Source organism: Hydra vulgaris, chromosome 04 (genome assembly GCF_038396675.1).
Source record: "Hydra vulgaris chromosome 04, alternate assembly HydraT2T_AEP".
NCBI classification, from domain to species: Eukaryota; Metazoa; Cnidaria; class Hydrozoa; order Anthoathecata; family Hydridae; genus Hydra; species Hydra vulgaris.
The window spans coordinates 46,685,001-46,708,147 of record NC_088923.1 but is presented as its reverse complement, the minus strand read 5'-3'; the positions used below and the strand labels follow the sequence as shown (position 1 = coordinate 46,708,147).

At 27.4% G+C, this 23,147-nt stretch overlaps 1 protein-coding gene across 6 annotated transcripts in view; it reads left to right on the top strand.

The window, feature by feature from the left end:
* The window catches only part of LOC105845222 (synaptonemal complex protein 2), a 126,035-nt gene that overhangs the window by 15,208 nt on the left and 87,680 nt on the right, over window positions 1-23,147 (top strand). For all 6 annotated transcript variants that reach the window (XM_065796472.1, XM_065796470.1, XM_065796471.1 and 3 more), the window contains 4 exons: window positions 16,683-16,860; window positions 16,957-17,009; window positions 18,113-18,158; window positions 18,302-18,397. In XM_065796472.1, coding sequence (XP_065652544.1) covers window positions 16,683-16,860; window positions 16,957-17,009; window positions 18,113-18,158; window positions 18,302-18,397 — 373 coding nt within the window. The remainder of the gene's footprint in view (window positions 1-16,682; window positions 16,861-16,956; window positions 17,010-18,112; window positions 18,159-18,301; window positions 18,398-23,147) is intronic.

Sequence of the window (23,147 nt, the reverse complement as noted above, 5' to 3'; positions counted from 1 at the left end):
CAATCAGGAGCGCGTTAAGGGTGAGAATCAAGGTAGTAAGCCCCCCAACCCCCACGCACACCTCTTGGGGATAAGCTGTACATTTTTCAAAGGCGAGTATAAAGATATTTATTTATAACATCAATATAATATTGTGCAGAACTTAGTAACTAGACTATGTCCTATTGTGCAAAGGTTATTGATTTATCTTAACTATAACAAAGTCTTAATTTCAATTAGCTTTTGAATTATTTTTTAGCTCCCAGACCCTCCTATGCAGCAAGAGCTGAACCAGCGTTTTTTTTGTTGGAGAGATAACTTCCATACATGGAACTCCAAACATTTATTTGTTTATACTTACGTCAATTAAAGATGCTTTGCAAAAAATTGCGATGATTTATTACTATGAAATAAAATTCCGATGGTCAAATTACTAAAAGACATTACATCTTAAAATGGGAAACTAACATACTCAATTCATGTGAGAAAAAGTTCAATAATAAGAGATTTAATTTTTGAAAAGGAAAATACCAAGAAATGAATATCATGTTTTATAAAGTAAATTGGGATGAAATATTTGATAAAATAAATTCAAACCAATGCCATGAATACTTTTTAAAAATTTATGAAAAAGCTTGCAAACGATATATTCCTCACCACTTCAAACCCACTAGTTCTATCCAAAATCCATGCATCAACATAAAAATCAAGAATCTAATTAGAAAAAAACGTAATCTATGGTGCAGAGTGCGTGCTACAAACTTCAAAACCTAAATAATGAATACAAACTAGTTAATAAAATGATTAAAAAATAAACTTAGCAAAAGATGTAAAACATAACCCAAAACTCTTCTATACATATGCACAAAAAAATCAAACACATACAAAACTACTAGCACTTAAAACTAGTGACAATGAAATAATAACTGATAAAAAAGTCATTGCTAATCTACTAAATTGTAGTTTCCAATCAGTATTTGTCAAAGAAAATCAAGATCTATCACATTTCATCAATAAAACAATGCAATTATTTAAATGTGACTGGGACCAAGAACTAAAAGAAGATATTGTACATAATTATTTATTAGAACTTAATGAAAACAAGTCACTTGGTTGTGATAACATCAGTCCCTATGTCCTAAAGCATTGTGCAGAAAGATTATCCAAACCTTTGTCATTAATACTCAAGAAATCGATTAATTCAGGAGGGATGCCAGAATTATGGAAATCTGCAAACATTACACCACTTTTTAAAAAAGGAGACAAGGAAGATCCGCTCAACTACAGACCTATCTCTTTAACATCTATACAATGTACGATAATAGAAAAAATAGTTAGAAAAAAGCTGATAATTTATATAACAGTAAACAATCTTTTAAAGCCTCAACAACATGAATTTGTACAAAATAAAGGATGCTTAACAAAACCTATTAGAAACTTTCGATATTATTAAAACTAAAATTGAAGATGATTATCCAGTTGATGTATTATTCCTAGACTTTGCAAAGGTGTTCGATAAGGTGCCCCACCATCGACTTATATATAAAATTTCTAACTATGGAATAAAAGGCAATATTTTAAATTGAATTGATTCTTTTTTAAAAGACAGAAAACAAAGAGTGGTAATGAGTGAAGCTGTATCAGATTGGTGAGAGATTTATAGCGGTGTGCCACAGGGTTCTGTATTGGGTCCTCTTCTCTTTCTGTTACATATCAATGATCTTCCCCAATGTATCTCTTCAATTACAAAACTATACGCTGATGATACTAAAATCATATCTGTTATAAAAGAACATAATGATCTAATTAATATGCAAAATGACATTGATTTGTTAACTGAATGGTCAAATGTATGGTTATTGGATTTTAACATAAGCAAATGCAGTGTTATGCACATTGGAAGAAAAAATATTAACTATAACTACACTATGAAACACGACAATCAAAGTTTTATTTTAAAAACGACAACAAAAGAATTAGACTTAGGTGTAATAGTTTCATCCAATATGAAATGGAATCATCAGGTTCAAGCAGCTACAAGTAAAGCACAAAGAATCTTATGTTTAATAAGAAAAAGCTTTACTTATCTTAACACTGAATTGGTAAGGCAATTATACATATCGCTGGTTAGACCACACCTGGAATTCGCAGTTCCAGTGTGGAGTCCAGGTAATAAAAACGATATCAATGACCTAGAAAAAATTCAAAGACGAGCAACAAAGCTAGCACCTGAACTAAAACATCTAAGTTATACTGAAAAATTGGCAAAGTTGTGTCTCACAACTTTGGAAACAAGATGTACAAGAGATGATCTTATTGAGTTTTTCAAAATAACAACTGGTGTTGATAAGATGTTGTGGTATAAAGAGCTTTATAAAGCTTCTTCCCAAAGTCTAAGAAGTCATTCAATGAAATTTGAAAGAGAATTTGCAAAAACAACCATGAGACAGTTTTTTTACGAACAGAGTGATACCTCATTGGAATGCTTTACCTGAAAAGTGGTTTCTGCAATGATAGTAAATTATTTTAAAGCTAGATAAACATTTGTTAACGGCTGTTAAAGTATAAATTTTAAACTTTATGCTCTGCGACAATAGTCGTTACAGCACCTTGTATTACTACTATTACTATTACTACCCGATAAAAAAAATGCCTCTAAATAACACCCCTCCCCTGACCTCAAATGTGAGGGTAACAAATTACCAAAATACTTTTTTTCTATTGTTAACTAAAAACATATTCATCAATCAATTTCAAACTATATGCAATAATCTCTTAGCGTTTAAAAATTATGTCCATAAAATGTTTGAATCCCCCTCAATTTGAGAGGGTTACAATATTTATCTCGCTATAATTTTTGAACGCTAAAAGATTATTTCATGAAATTTCAAATTTATTGTTAAATTTGAATTTAGTTTAGAATAGAATAAAAAATATTTTGCTAACTCATTGCCCTCACATATGGGGTAGGGGGGTTAAATTTATTTGGGTATAATATTTATTTATTTTTATTTTAGTATTTGCAAAGCATCGTTATTTAGTGTAAGTATAACCATAAAAATGTTTGGAGTTTACTCCATGTCTAAAAGTTATCTCAAACATAAAAAAAAAGGCAAGATCAGCCTCTGCCCTTGTTAGTGAATGATAAATCCGGCCCCGAATTAAAATCAAGAAACTGAAATTTAATTTCTCTAAATGTTTCAGTATTTATTTGTTTGATTATTTTATTATTTTCTAAATGTTTCAGTATTATTTTTTTTTCCAATAGTATATTGTAAGCTATATTTCTATGATGTAACGATGTCGAAATATTTTATCAGAAATTTAAATCAAATTTCATTTTAATTATAAAAACGAAATTGAATAATTTATAGGAATTGAACGAAGTTTTATTAATAATAATGTATTTCTAAAATTAAAATAAATTGAATACAACATTTTCTGCAAACATCAAGAATGTCAACGTAACCATTTCTGCCACTAATCTTATCGGCTAAGTCAGTTAAGCATTTTCAATCTTCTACATTGGTTTTGATATTGAAAATATAAATAAAATATAAAAAATTAATCTATATATATATATATATATATATATATATATATATATATATATATATATATATATATATATATATAAACACCAAACTCACACTTGCTGAACATCCAAGTGGTACATCAATGATTATAGTCGGATTTGTTTTTAAATCCTTGGTACTTATAGATGAATTTGATTTGCCAATATCTTTAAAGAATTTCTGAAATATATAAATATATATATATATATATATATATATATATATATATATATATATATATATATAATACATATATATATATATATATATATATATATATATATATATATATATATATATATATATATATATATATATATATTTATTTATAATAAACATTTATTTTTCAAATTTAAAGAACACACATTTTATAATTTATTATTTAATATCTAAAACTATTTTATTGAATTGCTTTAATAAATTTGACTTTAAAATTCTCACATTTAATAATCCATTTTCTGAATAAATTGATACTGAAAAATCTACATCTAAAAGATAAAAAAAAGATAAAAAAATTATTCTTATTACATTAAAGCTAAATATTTCAATTCTTTTACATTTTTTTAAATTTTTAAAGTATTGCTGTACAGCCCTCGGAATTAGAGTCGGCATTTGGCAATGCAAACCTAACTGCCGAACTTAGCATTTGAGGTTGCCAAATATTTCTGAACATTTTAGGTTTCTACTTTTTATGATGGAACTTGTCAATAAATGTTTTTGCTGACCTGATGATAACCTAAAACATATCAAGGTCTGCAATTTTTTTCCAACTTTATTTTTTTTTATTTTCAAGGGTTGAGTGTTTTATAATAATAATAAATAACTTATTTCTATACCTTGTTGCTATAAACATTAAATAAAATATATACATTGATTGAATACCAGTCTTACAGTCTTACCAGTTCCACAAGTTGATTCTGGTGAGCTACAGAAACGCTTTTTATTTCTTAAAAAAAAAATTAATAATTGTGTAGTAATAACTAATAATGGTAAATTAGTTTAAAGAAAAATAAAATAAAAGCATAAAAGTTTGTATTACCATTCAGAAATGTAAGTACTGAGAGCTACTTTAGCCTAAATCGAGAATACGCAAAAATATTATTACAAATAGTTATGATATTAATAAAAGTTATTAAAAAAAAATCCCTTGTTTATATAATTATACAAATTAGTAATATTTAATTATATAAATAAGTAATATTTAATTATTTAAGTATTTTATTTACTAGAATAAAAAATTGAAAAACAAAAGAGATTTAGATTACCTTTATTCTTGACACATTACTAGCTTTAGCAAATATAAATACAATAGATTCAGGCACTAGAATTTTAAATGCATAGTCACTATCCTAAAAAGATAATTACTTAAAAAACAAAAATAATACTGGAAAGTTGAATATTATCCAAATAGATGATTTTAAGATGAATTAATTAGAAATAAATATATGATTAATATTATAGATTATGATTACCTTCAAACTATTAAAAGTTAAAACAAAAGCATTAAAAAGAATAAATAAATGGAAATGTAAAAACATGTTAAATAATCAAGAAAAAAACAAAAAAGTAAATAAAACAAATAGAATAATAGAGTGTAAATTCCTATATTTTTATGTAATACAAACTTTTATCTTCTCCACCAGCAATAAACCAGTTATGTCTGTAACTGTATAACTGAACATCAAATACAAAAATACTATTTAAGGATTTAGCATTTAGTAAGTTGTTATTAACTTTGACTATAAGTCGATTTTAAATACTTGAAGTCAAAACTATTTGACTTTAAGTATTGAAAATTGAATACTCAAAAATAAAATATTGCACAAGATTTTATTTACATTAAAATATTACACGTCATTTTGTTTCCAAACTGATGTTTAAACAACTCCCCATAAATAAACAAATGCTAAAATATATTTTTAAGAACACAGTATTTAATGAACTCTAGGGACCTTCAAATTTGTTCAAAACAAACTCCCTTCATAATTAAATAGTAACTGGCAAAGGTGGAATTTGAATCTGCAATCCTGCTGCGACAGGTAATCCGATCATAATAATAGCAGCACATTATACAACTGAGCTATCCAGACTCAATAGTATATTATATAAAAATGTATCTGTGAATTGTAAATTTAAGTAAGATACTTACTTGACCAGAATAAATAGATTATAGCAACTGAGAAGTGCTATTTCAATCATACTTTTCTTTGTAAACAGATTCAATCCTATAAACATTTAATTATATCCTTATTTTATTACAAACAGTTATAAAAAAAAAAATTACCACAAAATAAGGTAGACTGTATCGGGGATCTTTCTCTCACATCTAGACTTGAAATTTAAAAAGAATTTCATGCAAGTTATTAGATTGTATTGCAACCTTACACCTGTGAATCTATCGAACATAAAAATTCTGATCCAAAAATAAAAAATCTATTATTGAGTCATCATTTAGAAAAATCTTTACTTTTTGGCTTTATTTTGACTGCCAATTTTATGAGTTCAAGCTTAATGCCTTGTTAAGACTATATTTATTGAACAACACTTTTATTTCTCATATATTTACACATCAAAAATTGTATACAAATATGTGTATCAAAATTTATAACATATATATAATCTTAAACATATATATATATAATTTATAACATATAATATACACAAATATGTGTATCAAAAATTATATACAAATATGAATAAATCGTATACCTGCTGTAACAAATGTATCCAAGTCTTCGATATCACTTGAACTAACTTGAAAGAATTATTAGACAAGTTTGAATTTTTGTTTTGTTTTAAACAGAAAACAGAAAAAGTGAAAAACAACAACTTTATACTTAAACATTGACTACAAATAGTGCACCCATCATCAACAGAAAATTTTTGACAGATTACACTTCTAAAATTGGCATTTTAGAAGTGTAATCTGTCTGAAAAAAAAATTACTAGATTGTTATTCTTTTGTATATTAGTTTATATTATATACTAGACACACACACACACACACACACACACACACACACACACACACACAGATATATATATATATATATATATATATATATATATATATATATATATATATATATATATATATATATATATATATATAGAGAGAGAGAGAGAGAGAGAGAGAGAGAGAGAGAGAGAGAGAGAGAGAGAGAGAGAGAGAGAGAGAGAGAGAGAGAGAGAACCCTTAGATGTTGTCCGAAAGTTTTTTCCATATTTTGTTGACAAAAAGTAAAAATTAAAATGCAAGACCGGAATTGTTTTTTTTTTGATAATCATAGACTGCCTGCCCCAACCAAACCCTCAGTCGATGTAGCAGCACTCCCTTGCGGGTCAGGCTATTTGTCAGTCGATGTAGCAGCACTCCCTTGCGAGTCAGGCTATAAGATAGTTGATGTAGCAAGACTTACAGCATGATTTACAGTAAAAAAAATAAAAATAAAAACATTTTATTAAAAAAAATAAAAATAAAAACATTTTATTAAAAAAAATAAAAATAAAAACATTGTTTATATTGTTAAAAACATTCAGAATGTTTTTAAAAACATTCTGGTCAATTAAATTTGCGTTTTTGTGGTTTTTTATATAACAATTAATTTGTAATTAAATTAATGGTTTTGACTTTCGTCCAACACGAAAATATGAGACGAAAGTTAAAAGTAATTAAAAGTGACGTATGTGTTGGCGTAAGAATCACTTTTTTCCTTCCGCTCTTCCCAAAGACAACAAACTATAGATATATATATATATATATATATATATATATATATATATATATATATATATATATATATATACAGTCAACTATCGATATCTCGAACACGAAGGGGACCAGGAAAAAAGTTCGAGATATCGAGAGTTCGAGATATCAAGAAAGGGGTTGAAAATAAGCAAAATCGCCCGACTTTCGTTAAAAAAGAAGTTATTTTTCTGGCAAAAATCATTAACAACAAAAACTACAACTTTTGGAAAAAATCTGTTATCTGATATTGCTTTAAATTATCCATCTTTTCCATCTTCATTAAATCCTCAAGTTTTAGTGCTAGGGATTGTATTTCATTTCCGTATTTTGAGCTGTATAGCGAAGCATTTTGAATTGTTTCAAAAGCAATTTCTAATTGAATATCAGATGGGCGTGGCAGGGCTTCGACGTCAATAGCTTCGTCAACGCTATCTTCAACTTCATTATCGTCGTTTTCAAAATTAGGGTCTAAAATCTGATCTTCTTGGACGGCACGAGGATCTAACTCTCGCAAACGGTTAAGTTCTTCTGTCAAAAATTTAAAAGAATGATCATCATCAGCTTCTTCAATACTCTTGTTTGTTTTGCTGATACCAGCTTTTTTAAAGCAGTTGATGACAGTCTCCTTCGACACAGCATTCCACGAAGAAACAAGATCATTGAGAAGATTCATTGCTTGAAGTTTAGAAACAAGATTCATTGCTTGAAGTATAGAAATTTTTGGCATGGGTTCGTTATTATCGACAGCCTTGATACACAAACGCACAATTTTGTGACGATAATGAGCTTTAAGACTTCGTATTACGCCTTGATCCATGGGCTGAAGGACAGATGAGGTGTTAGGGGGGAAAAATATTAGGTTGATGTTGCTTAGCCCTTCAATGTGTGGGTGGGCAGAACAGTTATCCACCAGGAGTGCTACTTTCCTGTCTTGAGCACGAAAAAATGAGTCAAGTTTCATTACCCATTCTGTAAAAAGGTCTCCGGTCATCCAACTTTTTAGCTGATTTTTATATGTGCAAGGAAGTTGTTTAATGTGCTTAAAACACCGTGGATTTTTAGATTTTCCAATAACAAACATAGGTAATTTTTCTCCCGTTGCACTCCCTGCTGCTATGCCTGTTAGTCTGACTTTACTATTTTTTCCCCCAAAACATTTTTCTCGTGATAAATGGTATGTTTTGTTTGGTAGGCACTGGTAAAATAGTCCAAACTCATCGGCATTGAAAATGTTTTCAAGCTTGTAATTCAAAAACAATGTTGGAAGTGTAGTTTCATTCCACGAAGCAGTCATATTATTCGTCACGGCAGCACTTTCGCCTGAGATTATTTTAAAGCTGATGCCGTTCCTAAAAATAGGAACAGAATAATTGAATTTTAATTACACGTTTAAAAAACTAAATAAATTAAATATAAACAGATACATGTTATTTGTTTATATTAAAATTGAACAAGATTTGACAAAATTTAACTGACCTTTCTTTCCAATTATGAAACCAACAATCAGATGCTTTAAAATCCAACTCTCCTAATGCTTCTGCAAATTTTAGTGCCTTTTCTTTTAGTATGGTACCATCAATTGGTACTTGTTGACTTCTTTTTTCGAACCACGTGTATATGGCCTTGTCTACATTTTTGAAATTACCACTACGAAGTTTCTTCCGTTTAGATTTTGTGTCATTTTTTTCCAGTGAGATTAATAACTTGGTTTTATTTTTAATCCAGGTTGATAATGTGTTCTTTGGGACTCCATACTTTTTGGCAACCTCTTTGTTAGACATCCCAGTCTCTAGGTCTTTTAATGCCTTGCATTTTTCTATTATATATTTGTTCGTGAGTTTTCGTTTAACGAGCGGCATGTTGCTGCGTTTGACAAAAAGAATAAATTATATATTAAAGGAAAACTTTTCAGAAATTCGATTCTTAAAAAAAATCGAATTTAAAATTTTTTTAAATTCCAATTTTTTTCGAAAATTGGAATTTAAAAAAATTAAATTTTATTAAAACATTTTTGAAAAAAAAAAATGTTGAAAAGTTCGAGATAACGAGAGAAAATTGCCCTGTGGACCGAAAATATTTTTCGAGATACCAAAAAGTTCGAGATAATAAGGTTCGAGATATCGAGAGGATTTTAGCCTAAACTAGTACGTTATGTCCATGGGACCGCTAAAAATGTTCGAGATACTCAAAAGTTCGAGATATCAAGTATTCGAGATATCGAGAGTTGACTGTATATATATATATATATATATATATATATATATATATATATATATATATATATATATATATATATATATATATATATATATATATATATATATATATATATATATATATATATATATATATATAAATTAGTAGAAAATCACTTAACAAAAATTTATCTCATTTAACACTGTGTTTCATCAATAAAGACTCATCAAAAATGATGATTTTCTGGTAAGTCTTTATGAAATGATTATGAGTCTTCTCAGAAATGATGCATTTCTGATGAGTCTTTATTGATGAAACACAGTGTTAAATGAGATAAATTTTTGTTAAGTGATTTTCTACTAATTTATTCTATTCTACTAATTTATTCTATTCTACTAATTATTTATTCTACTACTAATTTATTCTATTCTACTATTTATTCTATTCTACTAATTTATTCTATTCTACTAATTTATAATTAAAATATTTTATGTATGTGTATAATATTTTATTTAGTATTTAATGGGGATTGAACAAATTTATTGCCGGCTTACAATTAAATAAATGTCTTAAAAAACAAAAAACTTAAAGGCTTTAACGTCAGTTCCCGGAGTTGCAATAACGAACAAAATTGTTACAAAAACGAACATAGGCCGCGTCAGGTTGCATTAGCGAACAAAAATGTTCGGTAATGGTAAATTTTGCGTTGCTATACCGAATATCCATATGATCATCATCATCATCATCATCATCATCATCATCATCATCATCATCATCATCATCATCATCATCATCATCATCATCATCATCATCATCATCATCATCATCGTCATCATCACATCATCATTGTCATCATCATCATCACCATGTGAATCTATATTCAGTTTTGCAACAATATTTTACTTTCATTTTCGTATATTCAAAGTGTGTAAATAATTTTTTTTTATATAATATGACTTTTTTTTATTTGTTCTGCTAATAAAATATTAGAATTTAACTATTTCAAACTTCAATTTTTTTTTGTTTTGTTTTGCAAGGGTGTTTTTATAAACTTTTGATTGCAATTCCTATTCATTGATTTTTTCATATAAGGGATCGGAGAAAGCCAATTATTTTTATAGATGTTTGAATGCATGTAAAACAGATCCCATTGGTAGTTGATAAAATGCTATAAAGAAAAACTTAAAAGCCCAGGTCTTGGGCTTTAAAGTTTTTTTGCAGGTTATTCTAACTATGAAATATTTTCTAGATTTATTATTACAAACTATTACATTTATAATATGTTACAATATATAGACATTATATTATTATATAGACATAATATATAGGCAGTTATTTATACTATAACTATAATGTAAATAACTGTTAACTTTTATAAGATAAAAGTCAACGATAAAAAAAAAATTATTTGCAGTCTTTTATTATTTTTGAATTAGTCATATAACAAAAAATGGTTATTTTACAAGGAAGAAAAAAAAAATCAAACAAAACTTTGAACCTTTTAAAATTTTCAGATCATTGCATTTTTTTTTGGTATAAATTTCTGATTTTGTACTAAAAATTGCATTCCTAACTGATTCCAAACTACATCTTGACCATGTAATAAACATATTCTCTGGTTTTTTTCATGGAACGGAATTTCTAATAACTTTATAAAAACTGTCAAACAAAAATTTAAGTTCTAAATTAAAAGCCAAGAATAACATTAAATATTTTTTCATCTGAAATAAAACCATAAAATGTCTCTCTTCCTCCTTAACTCTTACTCTATAGATATTTTGCACAACAACACCCAAGCATAACAGCGTATATTTTAGCAACAGGAACAACACAAGAAAAACTTGGAGTTTTTTTGAAGGAATAAAGAAACCTATGAAGTGGCTTTTAAATAATCTATAAAATTTGATTCACCATCAATAACTTGATACTATTACTAATAGATGGAGATGTTGGTTTTTGAAAACTAAATCAATCAATTGAAGTTTTTGAGATTGACCACCAGTAAAAGTTGTAATTTTGCTGGCTTTTTAAAAGAGTAGTACAGTGATTTACTTTTTTGAAAATAAAAACTTTTTAAAGCATTACTGTAAACATTTATGGATTATTTCTAAGAAAACTTGATGACTAGGTGGTTGTGAACTTTCTTATTTGGACAATATATTTTACAGTTTTTTTCCATTTCTAAACATACAACAGCCAAATTTTTTAATAATTATAGTAATACAAGTATCTTCTTTATCAATTTGTTGCTTATAAGTTCAAAAATGCTTTGAAAAGGCAGTAACACAATAATTTATAGAGCAATAGACATCAGACTTTTTCTCTGAGACAAGTTTCAAGCTTTTTCAATTTAACTTATTTCTTTGAATTGGTGTTTTTAAATCTATAATAAAGAAAAATAATAATGACAAGAAAATGTTGTACATAAGGTCTTTTGGTACAATATTACATGTACTGACACACTAAAAGTACTGGTATTGGCTGTGATTTCAATTAAGAGTTGTTGCAAAATTTTAGTAATATCTTTTTTGCAGATTCTATTTAATTTTTTCAAAATTTAAAATAATAATAATAATAATATATATATATATCAAATTTTTTAACTAGTTAAATCATTAGCTTGAAACAACTCACAAGCAATTAATCAACAAAATATGTCTTTCAAACTTCTTGAAAAAACTTATTTTTTACAGACAGGAAATATAACATGTCAGACAACGATATATATATATATAGGGGAGAATAGTGTACCTTGGAAGTATGTACCTTGGAGGCACATCAATTTTGCTGCCATCTTGAGTGATGAATTCAAACTGAAGTTTTAGTTGCATGTATTAGCCATTAAAGAGTTATAATAAGTTGTTCTACCACTTCTTAACACATGTACCTTGATGATACCACCAAAGTACACACTTGCATGACTTTGTTAATATTATTATGAGTAAAATTTGTTATGAAAGTATTCCTTTAATGTAATATGTTATTATAGTTTATTATGATTTTTTTGTTTATTAAGAATTTTTTTAGTGTAATATGATGTGTATTTCTTTGTTAAATTTAAATTAATTTTGTAATAAGCTTATAGCTTATTAACTAATAGCGTAGTAATTAAATACTGATAAGAGCATTTGCAATCGTGCTTTAAAAACTATGTTGTTCTTCCGTTTTATGAAAAATTTATTGTACAGGTATTTATTAGTTTTAAATATTTTTTATTTATTTTCGGAGAAACAAAAAAATTATTAAAATATTAGAACTAAGAATGTGTTTACAAGAAGACCTATACGAAAAGAAGACATAGAAAGAGCTGTAAAACTTATAGTAAACAATGAGGTGTCTATCTACAGAGCATCTATGAAATTTGACATTCCTGAAACAACCTTAAGAAGACACGGAAATCAATTCCTTGAATCATGTTTAGAAAAGTTTTGTTAAATTTTGTAAACTTCTAATTGATTACAGTTGGAAAGCTGCTGATGTTCAGTATGGACTGACTTTGAAAGATGTTTGAAAATTGACTTACCATTTTGGGAAACAAATTAAAAAAATATGATGCATTTTGGGATAAAAGCCAAATTGCTGGATAATATTCTAAAGAATTATTGCTAAGAAAGCCTGAGACAAGAAGTCTGGTGCGCTCAACTGCTTTTAATAGGGAGTATGTAACACTTACTTTTTAGAACGATGAAGTAGTTTTTGGACTTGAATAAAATTAAGGTGTTACAGCATTCAACATTTGGAATGTTTAAGAAACCAGTGTTAGCACTGTTCATAATCTTTCCAAAATCTTAGCAAAAATAGTTCAAAAGCAGATTGATGGAATGACTAGTGGTGAACAAGGATATAGTATAACAACGGCTGGAGCATTAAATGCTGAATGCGGCTATATGCCTCCAATATTGATTATCCCTTGTAAAAACTTTAACAAAAAAAAAACAACCATGAGAGTCATATATCAATACCAACAATCCAGTTGGCAAAATATAATGGGATTACAATGGTAAAGGTTTCATCCACACACTAGTCATAAAATGCAACCCTTAAACAGAGGCGCATTTGCTCAATTTAAGACTTATTACAACAATAAAAAAAAGGATCGGATGTTGAAACCAGCAACAATCTATGATGTATCAGAAATTGTTGGACAAGCTCTTCCGTTAGCTTTTTTTAAGTAACATTACACACTGTTTTCTAGTGAGTAACCTTCATCCACTGAATAAAAATATTTTCAAAGATTATGAGTTATTACCATCCACTATAACAGATCGACCGCAGCCTGTATCTGAGGACCAGCCTGAAAACAAAAGTAAGCATATTGAAGACTTATTGAGCAGACCTGGGCCCTCGACTAATGATCGGGTGAAAAGCTGCAGTCCTACTTCTTTTGCAAACCAGATAAGTGCTAACATTGTGTCTCCTGATATTGTTCTACCCTACCCAAAAGCTCAACCACAAAAACAAATTGAAAAAGGTTGCCCTAAGAAAAAATCTTGCATTTTAACTTCCGGTACCATAACATTCAAATTAAAAAAGAAAAAGCTGAGAAAACAAAGAAAAAATCTGGCATTAAATGAAAGGCAAATTTTATAATAAATTCAAAATTCAGTATTTGATAAAGATCAATAACTCACAAAGATTTACAAGAGAAGATAAAACTTTGTATGAGTTGAACAAATTAAATATGGTCTTTCAGTTGCTACATTTCTCTATTATAGGAGCTTCATCACGACAGCTGGAAAAACTGTAATTTGGCAATAACTTTGATTCAGGAATGTAGAGTAGACAAATACTAAATCAAAGTGAAAAATCTTATATTACTAAACTTTAATGCTCTAACTTTAATACTCTTTTCTTAATATCTAACTTAATAACTTTATTTCTTGTGTAACTTTTTAATACTTCTAAGTTTAAATTAGTTTAAATTTGTAATCATATATAGCTATATAAATTAATATATAAATTATGTAAGTCCAACTAGTCAGACTAATACTATTTCAAATGAGGCTGATGTGAAGTCCAATTATTCTTTAAGTAAACATTATATCAAATTTCTGCCATTTTAAGTACTTATGTGGAAAAAGTTCCCGTACAAAAGTATAATTTAAAAAAATTATCTGTATGACGTTTTCTTTCAATATATTGTGTGTTTTTAGTATTCTTTTATATTCCTTTGTATTTTTTTAGTATTTTTTAGTATTATTTTGTTTTAAATTAAAGTGCAATTTGTTTCTCGTCTTGCACAGGAACTTTTTCTGTTTTTGCTGTTTATATTTTTGTACGGGAACTTTTTCCGCACCCTGTACATACTAGTAAAATATCCCACATAATCGTGAGAAGAATTAGTTGATGCTTTAAATTAGAATTAAATAATTTTTATTCTATCTAGAACAATTATTATATTATGAATAATTATTTAACGATAGTTATTAATAATATAATAATAAAAGTTATAAAATTTTATATAAAAAAATATATCTAAAACATAAAATTTGATATAAACAAATATATCTAAAACATTATTAGATTCATCTCAAAACGTATTAACATAATGCACTAGCAATGGGGGGTTTAAAACTATTTTGCATAAAGGTTACAATACCAATTATAAACATTTGAAAAAAATCTTGTTTAACTAAAGTATAAAGAGATTAAAATATACCAGGACTGATTTTTTAATTTAAATTCAACTATTCTATTCTTATTTTTAAGAATATAATAATTGAATTTTAATACACAATTCAAAAATTCAATTCTAAATAGAATTTTATAGGAACAACATCAGCTATAAAATAATCTCAGGCGACAATGTCTCTGTGACAAATGGTATGACTGCATTATGGAATGAAACTGCAATTCAAACATTACTTTTAAATTGCAAATTTGAAAGTATTTTTAATGCGGATGAGTTTGGACTATTTTACCAGCGCCTATCAAACAAAGTGTACTATTTATCATATAAAATTTTTTGTGAAAAAAAGTAGTTAAGTCAGACTAACAGGCATAGCAGTAGGAAGTGCTATGGGAGAAAAGTTGCCTATATTTGTTATTAGTAAATCTAAAAGCCCACAATGTTTTAAGCACATCAAACAACTCATTTGCATATATAAAAATCTGCTAAAAAGCTGGATGAAGCTCTTTTACAAAATGGGTAAAGAATCATTTTTTCTTGCTTAGGACAAGAAAATAGTACTCCGGTTGGATGATTGTTCTGCCCATCTACTCATTGAAAGGCCAAGCAACATCAACCTGGTATTTTTTCCCTAACACCACATCTGTTTTTCAGTCCATAGATCAAGGCGTAATACAAAGTCTTAAAGCTTACTAATGTCAGAAAATTGTATCAACGTTGTCATGTCAATAATAACAAACCCCTACTAAAAATTTTTATTTTTCAAGCCATGAATGATCTTATATCTTCCTTCAAGCAATGAAAGATTTTATATCTTTCTTCAAGCAATGAAAGATCTTATATCTTCCTGGAATGCTGTGTCAAAGGAGTCATCAATTGCTTTAAAAAAGCTGCAATCAGCATAACAAATAAGCATATTGCAGAAGCTGGTGATGGTCATCCTTTAAATTCTTAGAAAAAAAAATTTGACTATTTCCGTCCGTTATAGTGCTGTCCAAGAAGACATTGGTTTAAATTGTGATATAGTAACCACTGGTTCACTTGCTACTGATGCTGAAATCATTGCTCAGATTTTCGACTCTAATTTTAAAAGTGACGATGATAAAGTTGAAAATAGCATTCATGAAGGTATTGACATTAAAGTCCTGTCCAACCCATTGGATGTTCAATTAGAAGATGCTTTTGAAACACTTCAAAATGTTTTGCTATTCAGCTCAAATTACAGAACCGAAATTCAATCCCTAGCACTACTACTTTATAGTTTAATAAAAATGGAAAAGATAAATAATTTAAAGCAATGTCAGATAGTTTTGTTGTTAGTGATATTTGTCATAAAAATAACTTGTTTTTAATAAAAGTTGTGTAATTTAAAAATATTTATTTTTTCGCAAAAGTTGTATAATTATCTATATCACCCTAACTAAAAGTTGTCTAATTATTTGTCACTCTAACTAAAAGTTTTCTGGAATAGTGACAATCTAACTTTAGTAAAAATACTTTTTTAACACTGATTTTTATCACAATACTAATTTTTGTTTATTCTACTGTTTAGAAAATCATTTGGCATATGTCTCAAGGATGCAGGTGATTATGAGCTGCAAGCATCAATAATAGAAGCTATTTACAGGATGGTTTCAATTGATGACCGAAAAAACATTGCAAAGTTTTGGTTTAATGAGCAACAACTTCAAAATGCTGCAGTTGCAATTCGAAATGAGGAGTTTGAAATGGTAGACTCATTTTTATTTGATAAAAAACAACAACACATAAAATAAGTTTTAGTTAAATGCTTCTATTTTTGTAACAAGTGATATTTTTTTTTTTAGGACTGTCGTAGATTTCTTAACTTTTTTAACACTTTCGATGCTTCTAACCAAAGGTTTATATTAAATGATAATTTTGTTTAAAATTTAGTGATATTATGTATCACTATATCACATACAATCACTGTGAAGCAAGCATGTAAATAAAATGTTTGAGTATAAAATTTCGCTCATTGCAATAATTTGGGAGGAAAAAAATTTACTTGATTTATATAAATTTTTGAAAAAAAATCTTTAATTTAATTTAAACAGTAAAGTTTGCATATTATTAAAAGAAAATATAATCATTATATATTTAATTTTTGATATCTATTTTAAATTTGAGTTTTTTTTTTTATTAAATTAAAATATTGTCTTACTTTAATTAAAAAGTTTCTTTTTTTAATTACTCATTTATGTCATTCAGTTTAAATTAGGAAGTTGGTTTCTGTTTTGTACAAACAATGAATAAAAAGTTTTGGAATCATTATTTTAATGAAATCATTTATTTAATGATGACATATATATTTATTTCAAATTAAATTCAAATTAATAACAACAATAACAAAAAAAATTAAATCAACATATACTAAAAACATTCAACCATTATTTAAAGTTAACAGTTAAAATATGATCGTATTGTATAATCCTTTTTTTTTAACAAATTTTATTTATTTATCTTATTTTGAAGAATAAAAACAAAAAATGAATAAGTAATTGGGAAGTCAAAATAGCATTTTTGTCAGACAGGTAGAGGTATGTCTAGCATTTGTACTGCTAGTTAATACTTCAAAACATTTATTGACAAAAGAACACTGTATATATAAAAAAACTATTTACAAGTGCTGTCACCATCATTTTGCAATACTCACTTTATATTGCAATAGTTCACTTTTGATGATTAGCGCCCATCACTGAAAATCAAATGCGGGAAATAAAATAGTTAATTTAATTAAATTACTATTAAGTATTATATATACAAGCATGTATGTATATGTATGTATATATATATATATATATATATATATATATATATATATATATATATATATATATATATATATATATATATATATATATATATATATATATATATATATATATATATATATATATATATATATATATATATATGATTATACATACAAAGTTATATATAAAAATTTTTATTTACATTTAGAGTATTTTCATTTCCTGTGCAGTGTGTTTCTCTTGGACGATATCGGGTGTTTAGATATTTATATTTTATTTTATTCACTAATTCTTTGTAACTATTAGAAATGATTCTAAAATACTCATTAACCATTTGAATCTAAAATAATTATTTCTTATTTCATAAAAGTTAGTAATTTGAAAACATTTTTTTTAGTTGAGCAAACCTATTGATTTCCAAATTAGCGAATTTTGGTTAGATATCAATATTGGAAGTAAATCAATTTCAACTTATGTCCAAGATGATTCTATGGTATTTTAACTTTTTTTTTAATTTTTAAAACTTTTTACTTGTAAAAAGTTTAAAAAATTTTTAAAGATTGTAATATCTTTAGTGTACACCAATTAATATTTAAATCAATTTATTTACTTTGAGTTGATTTAAACATCATGTATGTTGGAAGGGAAGTGGGGAGAGGAGGAGCATAGAGATTTTTTAATAAAAATAAAATTTTTTATGGGAGTCTAAATAAATGGAGAATTCTTACACATCAAGTTATTTGTTTGAGTGACTAAAATTAAAAAAGACTGTAGTATCAAAAAATGTAAAAAAGGCTATATTATCAATATTATATTATCAGTAAAAGTTTATAAGAGACTTCCTAAGTGCTTGCTGTAAAAATTAGGAAAATCTTATTAATTAATCTTGATCTTCATATATTTTAATTTTTATTTAAATAAATACTTATTGGTTTATTAAAATTAATTAATTTTTACGCACTTTGCACTTCAAAGAGTTAGAACATTAATTTTTTATAAAAGTAAAGGTGATAAAAAAGAATTTATTGAATGTTTTTTTTTGTATTAATATATACAAAACTCTAAATTTGTTTAAAAGAATCATAAATCGAAGTCAAACAACAACAACCCAGGTGTAATTTCTGAAAGGAGTCATTAAATAAAAGATTTAATAAATATTGCAAAAAATGATATCAAGTATTTTTATGATTTATCCCCACTAAAGCATTTTTTAAAATTAATTTTTCCAATTTATTTAGAAGGTTTTCGCAAGCTTTGGCAGACTTTAAAGTGTATTTTTAAATTCCTTTTCTTCAACTCCCCTGTTTTAGATTAAATCAAAGTGTCCTGGCATGAGATCCTCAAAATGAAATTTTTGATTTGCAAGAGCAGGTTTCTTCAGGACATTTTGAAACTCCTTCATCAGTTTCCATTGATATGGTTGGACTGCAAAATGTCCATTGGGTATTTTTCCTCAAACTCTACAACAATTTCATGTAATTCTAAAAGAGCATTTTAAAAGTGCTCTACCATCTCATCATGTTGTCTAAAACTGCTGTCTACAATAAAAAAATATATTTGAGTATATTAAAATGACTTAAAAATAAAATCAGGTGCAAATATATCGATTTACCTTTAAAAAAAATATGCAATTTTGATTAACTTAAAAGATTTGGTATTTATTTATCATAAACACCATTTATATCTATCTATCTATATATATATATATATATATATATATATATATATATATATATATATATATATATATATATATATATATATATATATATATATATATATATATATATATATATAGACACACACACACACATACTGATTTGTTTCTGGTTTTGTTATGTTGTAGTTTATTATTCATTCAGTTTCATTTTTTATTGGTTTAAAATTATGAATTAGTTTAAATGTAAAAATGGTTTTAATGAAAAATTATTTAACCAAAATTTTGTTATCTAAAACTTATTTATAACCTTATCTCAAGAAATTTTTTATAATATATTTTAGTAATAGTAATAGTAATATATTTAAATAAGTCCTCGTAGATAAAATGACAAATAATTAAAAACAAACAAATAAAACCAACAAATTATACAAAAGTTTATGGTTTGTGAAATATAAACTTTAAGTAAAAAAAAGCAATTGTTATTTCATAGCAAGTAAGTTGATATCAAAATTGGGAAAAAGGGAAAAAAGATTGCTTTCATTTAATTAAAGTTTACATCTATGACAAATAGTATCTAAAAAGCCAATATTTGTAGCTGCTAAAGCACGAAATAATTAATAAACGTGCAGCTCATCTTCAGTAAAAGATGTACTGTTTGCAGCTGTAGAAAAAAAATACTTGTCAATTCTATTCTTAAATGCGTTAACTGACGAAACCTTTTTGAATGCTGACGGCAAGTTATTCCAATCATTGACAATACGATTTGTAAAAAAATTGTGATGAGCATTATTATATGTGAATTCACGCATTAGGACTTTGGAAGATGATCTGCGAATTGGTGGATTATGCCAATTGATACTCTCAAAACTGTTTTCTAGCTTAAACTGTTGGAATTAAGTCACCACGCCTCCTGCGAGTTTCCAAAGTAATAAAATTGAGCCGACAACATCTTTCAGCGAAAGGTAATCCTATTAAATCATGAGGTACTTTTGTTGCTTTGTGCTGAATTTTTTCGATTTCTTTGATGTCACCTTTTAAGTAAGGACACCATACCGGAATAGGGAATTCCAGGTGTGGCCTAACATACATAGTGTATAATTTACTCCAAAGCTTCATATCTCTTGATCTAAATGTTTTTTTTAATAGGCCAAGTATCATATTTGCTTTACGTGTTGCAGCCTGTATGTGTTGATTCCATTTTAGATCATTAGATATGAAGATACCAAGGTCTCTCTCAATATCTGTTGCCTTAAGAGTAACTGATGTATTTCCATCATTCATTACATATTCATGATTACTATTTCCATAACCAAGGTGCATAACTTTATATTTTGGAACATTTAACTCCATTAGCCATTCCTTTGACCATTCTGTGACAATGTTTAAATCATTTTGGAGGATCAGGCGATCAGCATCGTGAAACTCAGGTCTTATTTTTTGTAACAGTTTAGTGTCGTCAGCATAGATTTTTTGAACTGATTTTAACTTATCCGTTAAGTCGTTTATATAAATGATAAATAATGTTGGACCAAGTACAGACCATTGAGGAACTCCACTTAGAACATCGGTCCAGTCACTAGAGTGTTCACCTAAAACAGTTCGCTGTTTTCTACTAATCAAAAATGACTCAATCCATTTTAGAACATTTCCATTAATCCCATATGCTTTTAATTTATGAAGTAGTCTACGGTGAGAAACTTTATCAAACGCTTTCGCGAAGTCCAAAAATGCAATATCGACAAAATTTCTTTTACTTAACGCTTTCGTGATATATTCGACGCTCTCCAATAAGTTAGATGTGTATCTTTTTTGGACTTAAATCCATGTTGATTATGTGAGATGCAGCTCGTTTTTTCAAGATATTCAGTTATCTGTTCCCTGATAATCTTTTCCATTACTTTACATGGAGCTGATGTGATAGACACATCAGCTCCATGACCCAATGTCATATGGTCTGTAATTAGTGGCATCAAGACGACTTCCTTTTTTAAACAACGGTGTGACGTGTAACTGATTCCAAGCTGTAGATGTTGAGCCTTCAGACAGTGCTTTATTGTAAAGTAAAGTAAGAGGGTAAGTCATTTGAGCTGCGCATTCTTTAAGTACCTTTGGACTAATGTTATCAGCACCAATAGATTTATTCGGGTTCAAACCTTTCAAATAAGCTAGCGTCGCTTTAAAATTAATAATTATATCGCCTAAGTCTTCTTGAATATGCCTTTTCTCAAAATTTGGTAACTGACTACTTTTACTATCATCAACAAAAACTGATTTGAAGTGTTTGTTAAGTCTGTTTGTGATATGTATTCCCTCTGTTAACATTTCACCTTTTACATCAGATATAGCACTAATAGATACATGAACATTCTGTTGCGCCTTAGCATAAGCGTACACCCTTTTAGGATTACTTTTATCTGATGCTAGTTGTGCTTCAAATGCTCAAACACAACATTTACATGCTTTCTGCACTTGGCTTCTTAGTTTCCTATATTCACGAATCAGTGTCGCTGATCGCCAGTTAGTCACAGATAAGTAATTGCCCAGTTGTTTTTTTTGCTTAATCATAGCCAGTACCTCCTTATTCATCCACAGCGCATTAGGAGTGGTATGGACTTTTTTTAACGGAATAAATTGCTTGCTGAGTTTATTATATTTATTGCAGAAAAGTTCATAGCACTCATTAGTGTTTTTATTTTCAAATAATTGCTTCCAGTTAGTTTCCATAATCTTTTTACTGAAATTTATAAAGTCACCTTAATTAAAGTCATATTTTTTGTTTGAGAAAGTAGTCTCATTTTTAGAAAGGACGATATAATCCCAACTCAATATGCGATGACCTTGCAACAAATTACCTAACAGCAGAGAGCTAGATAAGTTGATTACTCTTGTTGATAAGTCTGTAATAATTAAATCCAAAATGTTTTTTGCTTTACCATTAGATGCTTCGAATGTTGAGAAATCAACTAATTGTTCTAGGTTATGATTAGCCAAAGTATCAAGAAAAACACTTGCCGCACTATTTTGATCACTTAATAATTTGATCATGTCATCATCGTGCCATTTCATATCCGGAAAGTTGAAATCACCTGCTAGTAACATACAACTACACGCTTTTCAATCAACAACTTGCTTAGCCAATATAATTGTTTTATTTATATCATTTATATGCGATAAAGGTGGTCTATAGATACAACCAATAAGAACAATTTCGTTACCGATTTTAATTTCACACCATATTTGCTCGGAGTTGCTGCTGTTTAAGATCTCTCTTAGATGACGATCAGATACCTCATTCACGATTAGATCACCCTTGATGTAGATAGCAACACCTCCACCGTGACTAATTCGATTTTTCTTTACTAGTGAGTAGTATTTTCTTCAAGTAGATAAAGAATTAGTTATTTTCAAAGTTTCTAATTGGTTCTTGCTTATTTTATTAAACTTTTTTCACTAAAGGAAGCAAAAGTTTATTTGTTTCTGTGACTTAACTCTTACCACTTTTCTGTATACTTTTTTTGTTCTTACACAATTGCACTTCAAAATATCTATTCTTATAAATACTTTTCTCATGTCTTCCTGACTT